We start from the raw sequence: 10,927 nt of genomic DNA, 5'->3' as shown, positions 1-10,927 counted from the left end.
AGATACAACCCAAATCCAAGTAACAAACTTAATACAAACCATGATTAATCAATTACTCACACCTTTGCATAAAAAAGACCTAACTTTGTCTTCCTGCTGCTGCACATTTTTCAAGGGGCAGAACGGTCCCGACAGAAAAATGCTTCTGACACGTGGCAGCAGAAGATGAGTTGACAAAGTGGGAAAAATAAAAGAGAAATTAGAAAACACGTTCGGCGTGGTTGGGGAGAAGTCAAGTTCAGATGCTTCCCTCCTTTTTCTGACATTACAGTTCTGCAGAATTCAGAAACCCTTTTTTTTTCTCCGTCAATATTTTTTTTTTTATTACGAGATTAGCGAATTCCCCATTTTGCCCCTTCCATCACCACCCTTTCTGGTCTCTGTTTCATTCATTTTTCTTCTGTTCCTCCAAATCCCATTTCTTTTTCCAACACATACATCGCACCAAAAAAGGGTATTGCGTTGAGTTTCTCTTCTTCTCTCTGTGAGTTCTTTCTCTATATATACACACACTCCTTCCTCTGTCTCTCTGCAACCGACAACCTCTGCTTCTCTTCACTTATGCCTCATTCTTAAGGTATGTGGCCCTTTTTCTTTTTTATTCTTCGAATCGGTTATTTTTATGCCTCCGAATCCGACGAGGAAGAAAAAACCAAATGGTAAAATTAAGCAAAAACAAAATAAAACAGAACCCGTAATTTTCTCTGTCTTTTTATTATTATTATAATATATATGTTGTTTTTTATGCCTCCGTTCAATCTGGTTTGTGGTTAGTTTTTTTTTAACTGTTATCTTTCTTTGCTGATAATTGTTTCTATTTTTATGACACTGTTTGTTCTTCAACCGTTTCTCAACGTTGATGTTTCTGCCCGGGTTATGGGATATTCAAAGCTGAAGAATTTTGACTCTTGCTAATCGTGGGTTAAGATGTATGTGTTTTGAACCATATTGGTTTGTTAACTGTTGTGTCTTCGTTGTATGGATAATAAAACGGTTTGAGTTAGAGACTTGTTTTTTTCTTTCTTGTGTGTTTGTTTGGTTTGGATTGGATCTGGTTGTTTGTGGGTGGTGTTGATTTTGTGGACCATGTGTTTGATGTTGGTTGTTACAGGAGTTTTTGTTCGTGGAAGAGTTGAAGATGTCAGGTATTGTTACGAACGAGGTTCGTGATGAAGGGGAAGGTAATGAGATGAATGGGAACCGTGATTCCCCTTCTAAAGAAACCTTGAGTCAGGTTAAGTCCCCCAGGGGTTCCTCGAGTCCGGGAAAAGGTGAAGGCGATACTGCTAATTTTGGTGTTGAGGAGGTGGTTGAGCCCTCCATTGAACAGCTTTATGAGAATGTGTGTGACATGCAGAGTTCGGATCAGTCACCGTCACGGCAAAGTTTTGGATCTGATGGCGATGAGTCTAGAATTGATTCGGAGTTGCGCCATCTAGTTGGAGGACGGATGAGGGAGGTAGAGATAATGGAAGAGGAAGTTGGGGAGGGGAAAGGGCCAGAAAGGAGTTCAAGTAGTGAAATATCTTCTGGATTGGATGGCTTGACCAATGATAAGAAGGTGGATCAGGTGAATGAGATTCAGGAGGTTCAGCCTGCAGCTACTAGTTCTGGTTCCTCAGTAAAATCTGTCAAAGCATCGAGTTCATCACGGGTGGGACCTGATACTTCGCCCAAATCAACAGCCAAGGGAAAAAGTCCTCTCCAAAAACCTCCAATTGAAAAAAAGAATGGTAGGCATTCGAGGAAACAAAGTAGTGGTGGTACTGGCGTGAAGAATTTGAAGAATTCTCCTTTGGGAAATAAGTCAGTGTCACAAAACCGTGTTGAGAAAAGGGCTGAGTCCGTAGTAGAGAGACCTGAGAGGGCACCGTTATTACTAAAACAAGCAAGAGATATGATTTCCTTCGGGGATAATCCGCATAAGGCTCTTGACTTGGCTCTTCAAGCAATGCAACTGTTTGAGAAATTAGGTGATGGGAAACCGAGTTTGGAGCTGGTTATGTGTCTACATGTTATAGCAGCAATATATTGTAGCTTGGGTCAATATGGTGAGGCAATTCCAATTCTTGAGCGTTCAATTGAGATTCCTGTTATTGAGGAAAGTCAACAACATGCCCTTGCTAAATTTGCTGGTCACATGCAACTCGGAGACACTTATGCTATGCTGGGCCAGCTTGAGAATTCAATTACGTGCTATAACACTGGATTAGAACTCCAGAAGCAGGTTTTGGGAGAGACAGACCCAAGGGTTGGTGAAACTTGTCGGTACGTGGCTGAAGCTAATGTTCAGGCTTTACAATTTGATGAAGCAGAGAAGCTTTGTCAGATGGCTCTAGACATTCACAAAACAAATAATTCAGCCCCATCTCTTGAAGAGGCAGCTGATAGGAGGCTCATGGGCCTTGTATGTGATACAAAGGGAAATCACGAATCTGCTCTTGAGCATCTTGTTCTAGCCAGCATGGCAATGGTAGCTAACGGCCAGGAAGGGGATGTGGCTTCTGTTGACTGCAGCATTGGAGACACATACTTGTCTTTGTCCCGATATGATGAAGCTGTTTTTGCATATCAGAAAGCATTAACAGCTTTCAAGACCAACAAAGGAGAGAATCATCCAGCAGTGGGATTTGTCTTTGTACGTTTGGCTGATTTGTATAACAGGATAGGGAAGATAAGGGAATCAAAATCATATTGTGAGAGTGCACTTAAAATATATGAGAATCCAATTCCTGGAGTTCCTCTAGAGGAGATTGCTAGTGGTCTTACAAATATTTCAACTATCTATGAGTCTATGAATGAGCTTGAGCAGGCACTCAAGTTACTGCAGAAAGCACTGGAGATATACAATGATGTCCCTGGTCAGCAAAGTACAATAGCTGGAATTGAAGCCCAGATGGGAGTCATGTACTACATGTTGGGGAAGTATTCTGAATCTTACGAAACTTTGAAGACCGCTATTTCAAAGCTTCGTGCTATTGGAGAAAAGAAATCATCTTTCTTTGGTATTGCTCTTAATCAAATGGGACTTGCCTGTGTGCAGCGGTATGCCTTAAGTGAGGCTACAGAATTATTTGAAGAAGCAAAGAGTATTTTGGAAAAAGAATATGGTCCGTATCACCCAGAAACACTTGGGGTATGTAGTAATCTTGCTGGCACATACGATGCAATTGGCAGGTATTTACCTTTTTTCTCTTCCTTTTTGGTGGCATCTCCTTTTTTCTATTTGCAGATATCTTTTAACTAGTAGAGCATATGCAGTACTTTCAATTTACTGCGGTATTAAGAAGTCTAATAGTAATACGGTATGTTATGTTAAGTCTGCCTAACCCAGTCACGCCACTCGGTATGTTCATTGTCATGCTCATGCTCATGCTCATGCAACTCCTGAATACAATGATCGATTTTCATTGTGGCATTCATGTTGAGGATGAGTTCACTAGTTTAATGTCACTTTCTTCCCTCTAGGCCATTACATTAACAACATATAAACAATTGCACCTTGTGACATTAATACTACGGCTTAGAGGATTGCATCTTTGTGACATTAATACTATACTATGGCTTAGAGGAAAGAAATTGACGGAAGGGATAACATTTTTTAAGTTAGAATTGAAGAGAAAACAGAAGGAAAGAAAAATCTTGATTTTGGCTTCCAAAAGTAAACTTTTCTCTCCTTTCTTCCTTTTACTTTTTCTTTAGTCAAACAAAAAAATGCACCATCATTTTTGTTTTTTCTCATCTGTATTATCTTTCTTGGCATCCAAATGGACAGCAAGAGTTTTAGATTATCCATATAATGGTTAGTTGGTTTTTCTCTTCTCATGGGGTTTGATATTTTCTATTGCAGGCTGGATGATGCAATTCAAATTCTGGAGTACGTTGTTAGCACGAGAGAGGAAAAGCTGGGGACAGCAAATCCTGAAGTGGATGATGAGAAGAAAAGGTTGGGTGAGTTGTTGAAGGAAGCAGGTAGAGTTCGGAGCAGAAAAACCAGATCACTCGAGAACCTTCTTGATGGCAATGCTCACACTGTAAACAATGTTGTCATCAGGGCCTGACGATGATTTCTACCAGTGACTCATGAAAGAAAAGCTATTCTTTACTGGAACTCAAAGTAGCATATGCTGAAATGTAGAAGAGATAAACCTGCAGTCTGGAAAGTATTAATTTATTGGGGTATAATTGAATGATTGAATAGTGTTATCATTGATGGGGTAAATTTGGAAGAGTGTAATTTTTGTGATAGATTATTCTTATTTAAAAGCTATGTTATTGTTTATATGATATTATGTAAGTAATTATGGTGTATAGATACTCCCCTTGTTTGTGTATACAACATTTTTTCCCTCGTTTCACATATCAAGAGAAGACTTTTTTTTTCTCCCATTTGTTTGAGACTCTACGTTGCCGATATGAGCTTAATGGTTGACAGTTACGTATATGTTGTTTCTTAATTAAAGTTTGATAGAGAATGAATAAATAAATAATTTGGAGTTTGGATAAATCATATGGCTCCAGCTCCTAGTCTTCTTTTTTTCTCAAAAGGAATCTGAATAATTATGTCTATTCGTTTGCACTTTTGGAGACACTTGTTTTAACGTGTTCATTTCATGACCAACGATCTTAGTTGCTAAACATTTCATGATAACATTGCTTTCTGTTACCCAATACAGTACAGTCCATAGAAATATATATTATGAGATATACAGATAAACTCGGCATGCTTATTACAGTGCAGCAGTACGCATTCTCAGTTAGCAGAACGAAACTCAAAACAACACTAATTGAATTGCATTTTGGACAGAGGTATGCATTTTGAAATTTGTCACTTTCTTTCTTGGTGTTTTACACGGATTGCAACTGCTACTTGGTGTTATACCGAAAAAGATACTAATCGCCACACGAGTTTGAGGTTTATCCAAATAATGGAAGTGTATTAGAAGAAAGAAAGACTCCCAGAATATGTATGTCGGTGCCATTCATTTTACAAGTTTTTCTCTTTTCCAGAGAGATCACTTACAAAGGCTTTTAATAAAAAATGAAAGGACTTTGTCTTTGATGGTTGGTTGGCTAGTAAATTGCTAATGAATATGCAGGCAGCATAAGTTTAATTGAAATAACATGATCAATCACCGGACTTGATATATTATCTATTTTAAAATTCTGATCATGTTTTTGTCTCTAAAATCATTTTAAAGAGTTAAGGAAGAAATGTCTAGTTAAATTGTTTTTGACACTCTTAAAACTATTCAAAATATAATAGAAAGATACATAAGTTTTAACCCATTTCTCTTTTTTAATTTTATTTTTAACATCCATTTGACAAAATAGAAATTATACATGCTCTGTTTGTCAATAATATATATCTATGAAAGACTACAACTCTCATCATAATTTATTATGGCATTTGAATTAAACACGTACAGAAATGCATGAAATTCAGTAATTATTCTTGAAGTACATTACTTTTGAAGTCTCAAAAGTAGATGCTATTTATTTAGAACTTAAAAGTAGACATAGACATGGAACAAGAGCATAACTCATATGAGAAACTTAGTAAGCTGGTTGAGGTGCGAAGTTGGAGTGATCCATCAATGATGGATTGAGAGAGGGATGGTAATGGGTTGAGTGATGTGAGACTCGTGCTTCCAAACCTTGAACTCTCCCTTCACAAAATCATAGTAACCCCCCAAGAGTCCTATGCTCTTGTTCCTTATTCCTCTTTCAACATATGGATATGTCCTCAGGTTCACTAATGAGTTATTCACTGACTCCTGTATCACAACATACCAAAATGGTTATCACTCACTATTTAATGTTAAAAGCATGGTAGTTGAATCAAAATTGAACTACACAACAAAACCTTTTCACAGAATTTGCATTGTTCCTTGAAATCATAGCCTTCATATTCTTTCAGAACATCTACTTTAGCTGGCAAACCAATTTTCACCCAATCATCTATGAAGTCACTGCACATTTCAATTTAACAATATAAAAAAGGGTTCAAGCAAGGCTAATCGGAGATTTGTTCCATCCTAAACATTCTATATACTTTTACTTTTATATACTTTTAGCATAGAAAAGGAATTAATATGTGATTACTGACAACCTTAAAATTGAAGGTTTCTATATATTCTTATATGTAGAAAATGAATTCTTACAAGGGGACAGAACCATCCTCTGGATGACTCATAAGCCTTTGGATTCCACCGCAGCGACTGTGGCCAATAACCAAAATGTTTGGTACCTGTAAATATATATATAATGTTAATATTCCTCTATGTGTTAATTAAAGAAATGAAATTAAAGTAATTGGTTCTAGAGAAAACTTTTGCAACTTTTAGTAAACCAATCATCACCTTAAGAGCCGTGATAGCATACTCAATGGCTGCACCTACTCCACTGTACCTTAGCTGTTGAATGGACATGACAGTGAGAAATTTAACCTCTTCTGTTTAATTCTATGAATTGACGGAGAAAGAATTTAAATAGTATAATTTAAACTTAAAGTAAAATAGTATGAAACTTGAAGTCTTGTTAATCAAGTGCGTTGAACCCACATGAATTTGGACTGAAGAAAATACTTGAAAAACAAGTGTTAGAATGTAAAGTTAATAATATACACAATTCATGATGAAAGCGGATAAAAGTTTCTTTCTTTTACATCCAAAAGTTTTGCATTTTAACTAAAGAAACAACTTCCAGAATGAACACTATCTGTTATTTTAGGGTTCTATAAGTTGAGAATATGAGAGAAATGGACCTGATTAAATGGAGGGACCATGTTGGCAATGTTGCGGACCATGAAAGCTTCTCCAGGTTGGAAGTGGAGAATGGTTGAAGGACTCACTCGAGAGTCAGAGCAAGCAAACACCAGATACTACACCATATTCAAAACATATCAAAATTAGAAGATCCAAAGTGGAGAAAAATGGTGATAGAACTTGTAAGCATTCATCACCTGAGGGCTCTGGCCATTGGCAAGTTGCCCATACAGATCTGGCTTCTTGCTGCAAGATATGAATAAAAAAAAAAGAAACATGAAAATTTGTTTCATAAATCTGCTGCTTAAATTATTCTTTTACATGAACACAATAATGAAGAGTTAAATTGGAAGTTAACTCGAAATTGTTGATCTTGAAGTAAGTGAATCCAAGTATGATTCTTTGCACAGCAGGGTCATGAAGTTTTTGCAACTCAGATATAACTTCTTCAACTTTTTCTGCTGCCACTGCATTAAGCTCCTCCTTTTCCCTGTAACCACTAAGCTACATTATTATACAAGCATTACTATAGTACATTCTAATTTTTAACTTAAGTTTTACACTTTTTTTTTTTTTTTTAGTCATTTTAATTTGTTTTGCTTTTCGACAAATATTCTCTGTGTACAAAATCAATCATGTTTGAAATGCAGTTGTCACTGAATTTCAATATAATTTTAATTTTGAAGCACTGATATCTTTGGTTAGACTCAACTCTTACTGATATTTTAATTAAGGTATATTCACATTTGACATTTTTTTTTTCAATTTTTAAACTAAATAGTTAATTTTATTTTTAAAATTAAACAAAGTTAATACTTTAGTTAATTTTCTTTTACCTAAAACCACTAAGTTTTACCTTTTTTATTAAAAAATCCTTCCAAATTAAACAGTTTTAAACCTTCCTCTCCTCAAAACTCATTAATCGATCAAAACATTAAATCTTATATGAAATAAAAAAAAAACTCAACTTTTATCCTCTTTTGACCTTCATCTCACATCTTGCAAATTCATAATTTTTTTATCAATTGTTTTCTATTTTTAAACTTCTGAAAAAAAATTCATATAACTTTAGTAGAAACTCCTAAACATTTGGTAAAAATGATATTTTAAAGGTTTTAAATAATAAAAAATTTACAGAGACACTAAATTTGGACCAATTTTAAAATGAAGAGACTTAAATAACTTGAAATTTATAGAAAATAAGCACGTGATACAAATGAAGAGATAAAAACTACAATTAAGCATATATTTTTAAATGAAAAAAAAATTATATACACCCCAACAAGAAAATCATGAAATAAAAACCATTTTTAGAGATAAAAAATAATTAGTTGTTATAAATTTAGATTAGATTCTAAATTATGAGTAGATTCTTACCAATTATTATTTAGATTCTAAATTTGGTAGTAAAAAAGTTATTGCTAATGAGATACCAATTTAGAAATCATTTAACATTAATAGAAAAATATAGAAATAAAATAAAAGATGTACTCTCTAAAATGGTATTTAATTTAATTACTATAGCAACTAATTATTATTTAAAATACTATTCAAGTTAGTTTTATTTAACATACTATTCAAGTTAGTTTATTATGCATAATTAAACTAGTTTAAGGGTAAGACAACAGTGTAATAAGGGAAAGTAATTTTCATGTGATTGAAGTTTAGAAGTAATTAATTAACCTGAGCATCTTCTTCAGCTCTTCAATGGCCACTTCAGATGACTGTTTTGCCATAGTTATCTCTTCTGATTTGCAAATTCCAAAACTATAACTAATTACAAGGCCATTAACAAACCATTTCATTATTTAATGGATTTCTCCAGGCCTAATTATTGTTCAACTTAATGTAAAACATTTTTCAACACAATGGTTTACAAGAACCATAACATATTTAAACTTTTTATTTTATTTTTCTGAGTTTTACTTACCATTTTATCATTTTTATATTTATTCAAATAGCAGAATCTCATACAAGTCATATGTATTAATATTTTATTTTGTTATTGATGCTTTCAAGACAAAAAAATAATTGTCTTTTTTGATATTAGAGGTTTAATAATTTTATAGCATATCAACACACTTCATATAGAAATTTTTTATAATACTCATCTTAAATTTATAATCTTAGTGAGTTGCTCTCCAGCCCTTTTAACTTTAAAAAAAGTTATTGTATAAAAAAAATATTATTTCCTAATAAAAACACAAATTTCCAAGTAAACACACAAAAAAATCTACATAAAGTTTATTTGAAACATAATTAAGTAAAAATAAAAAGTACGCGCTTCTTGGAATTATTTATTATTAAAACAAAATTGATAATGCATTTCTTAAAATGATGTTACTACAAAAATTAATGCTAAAACCAAAGAAAAAAAAGGAAAATAGACTCATGTAGAATTAGGGTTGAGATAGTATACCCTAGGAAACTAGCAATACTTTTGCACTATGCTTCAGAGATTTTCTGAGAAAAGAAATGAAAGTAATAAAATTTTGTTTGTGCTTTTGACAGCACCAGGGTCTCCTATTTATAGCTGACAATAAATATGGTGAGGGTTTTCTTACGTTTTTTTTTTATTAATTTTTCTAACAATTCCCTTTATTTTATTCAAATGATTTTTTCTCTGTCTCTAATGATTTGACATTTCAAGTGGAATATGAAATGTATAAAAAAAAAAAGTTTTGAAATAATATATAGCATTCAGAAAACGATTTTCACGTACACCGTCCATGGAATAATTCTACCCTATCATAATAAAATATGACTTTAATAGTTACGTTTGAGACCATCATGATATGGACATTTTTTTAACCCCTTTTTCATAAAAAGTTAGCAAAAAAAATATTTATTTACGAATGAAAATAGAAGTTTTAAAAAATTATGATTTTTTTTATAAATTAATATACACAAAAATTAATTTTAATTTGTAAATAAGTCTCTTTTTCATACTTTTTTACTAAATATACCTTAATTTTTTTTTTATGTTAAAAAGTTATCCTATTTTAGTAAAATTTAAGTTCTAAATTTATACTTGAAATGTTATTGAAATACATTAAAGATAGTCATATTATTTATTAAAAACTAATTATCAATAAAAACTCGTAGATATATTGATCCCAAAAATATAGTCATGAGATAAAAATTATTTAAAAATGACATATTTTTGTGTTTTAACCTTAATTATTTATATAAAATTACCAATGTCATATCCTATAAAATCTAACAAAATACCTTATCTAAATCTCTAACCTATATTATTACACATTATAATCTATATTATTACATATTAAATTAATCTAAAACATATTATAACTTGTTAATGAAAAGTTTAATATCCTATGATTTTGACGAAGTGTTGAAAACACTACAAGAAAATCATTGAATAGAAACTAATTTTAGATACCGAAAATAATTAGTTGCTATAATGACTAAAAAAAATTTGGTTTCTAAATTAATTTTTATTATTGTTAAATAGTTTCTAAATTGGTATTTAATTAGTTATCAAGGTTTTGGCTACCAAATTTAAAATCTAAATAATTGGTAGTTGTTGAAATTCTTGAGTGATAGTACTTGTTGGAATTCTTTCAATAAGTTATACAACTTCAACAACCACACCTTTGGTGTTTGAGAAATCATGCCACTTAAGTTTAGTCAACGTACTTGCATGATTATCTAAGTTTTCAAAACTTGTACACACCACAACCAACTTTGTTTGAGTGATCAACACGTCGTTTGAGTGATATCCTTTCATAGAAGAGAGAGTTATCCCAATCTCTCTCTTGCTTAAATTTCAAACTATTTCTTGAGTTATATACTCCGTCGCATAAGCATCTATAATGTCGCTCAAATGATGGTGAGCGTTGAGTGTAATCATTATACACCGCTTGAGTATCACTTGAGTGGTAGATTATCACTTAAGTGAGCTTGAGAGCAACCATTTTCATAATTAAGGAAAAACATAATCAAAAATCCACTTCTTCAATATTGAGTAAGTTAGATACTATTAATAAATTAAATAACTATTGTTATTTAAAGTAATTTCTATTATTAATAAAAAAATTAAAATAATTTCTAAATTAGTATTTAAAATTAGTTACCAAATATAATAATTAATAATTTTATTTATTTTTAAATTTAGTTGTTATTTTATGATTTTTATT

At 32.3% G+C, this 10,927-nt stretch overlaps 2 protein-coding genes across 4 annotated transcripts; one reads left to right on the top strand and one right to left on the bottom strand.

Annotated features, from left to right (window-relative positions):
- On the top strand, positions 1-4,389 carry KLCR3 (Tetratricopeptide repeat (TPR)-like superfamily protein). 3 transcript variants are annotated; one of them, XM_068624396.2, is made up of 4 exons: positions 203-577; positions 892-929; positions 1,112-3,177; positions 3,851-4,389. In XM_068624396.2, exons 3-4 carry the CDS (start codon positions 1,139-1,141, stop codon positions 4,059-4,061), a joined length of 2,250 nt encoding a protein of 749 aa, XP_068480497.1. In that variant the 5' UTR covers positions 203-577; positions 892-929; positions 1,112-1,138; the 3' UTR covers positions 4,062-4,389. The 3 variants fall into 3 exon arrangements, with proteins under 3 accessions (XP_068480494.1, XP_068480497.1, XP_068480496.1); XM_068624393.2 differs by lacking the exon at positions 892-929 and having other exon boundaries at positions 1-577; XM_068624395.2 differs by lacking the exon at positions 203-577 and having other exon boundaries at positions 764-929.
- A 979-nt stretch (positions 4,390-5,368) lies between these two features.
- Positions 5,369-9,267, bottom strand: LOC137822622 (carbonic anhydrase 2). The gene is made up of 8 exons (XM_090295795.1): positions 8,451-9,267; positions 7,126-7,257; positions 6,965-7,013; positions 6,767-6,883; positions 6,363-6,416; positions 6,165-6,250; positions 5,867-5,972; positions 5,369-5,777 (listed from the first exon to the last, which is right to left on the bottom strand). Exons 1-8 carry the CDS (start codon positions 8,570-8,572, stop codon positions 5,595-5,597), a joined length of 849 nt encoding a protein of 282 aa, XP_090151921.1. The 5' UTR covers positions 8,573-9,267; the 3' UTR covers positions 5,369-5,594.
- Positions 9,268-10,927: the final 1,660 nt, after the last annotated feature.

Source organism: Phaseolus vulgaris, chromosome 9 (assembly GCF_051622355.1).
Source record: "Phaseolus vulgaris cultivar YP4 chromosome 9, ASM5162235v1, whole genome shotgun sequence".
NCBI classification, from domain to species: Eukaryota; Viridiplantae; Streptophyta; class Magnoliopsida; order Fabales; family Fabaceae; genus Phaseolus; species Phaseolus vulgaris.
This window is presented reverse-complemented; position numbering and strand designations above follow the sequence as displayed.

Bases quoted from the DNA above. Each gene is read 5' to 3' on its own strand.
- LOC137822622 (XM_090295795.1), bottom strand. From the start codon at position 8,572: ATGAAATGGTTTGTTAATGGCCTTGTAATTAGTTATAGTTTTGGAATT. The intron at 6,884-6,964 runs GTGATGAATGCT...AATATGGTGTAG, and splicing joins CCAATGGCCAGAGCCCTCAG to TATCTGGTGTTTGCTTGCTC. The intron at 6,417-6,766 runs GTCCATTTCTCT...TCCATTCAACAG, and splicing joins TGGTCCCTCCATTTAATCAG to CTAAGGTACAGTGGAGTAGG.
- KLCR3 (XM_068624393.2), top strand. From the start codon at position 1,139: ATGTCAGGTATTGTTACGAACGAGGTTCGTGATGAAGGGGAAGGTAAT. The intron at 3,178-3,850 runs GTATTTACCTTT...TTTCTATTGCAG, and splicing joins ACATACGATGCAATTGGCAG to GCTGGATGATGCAATTCAAA.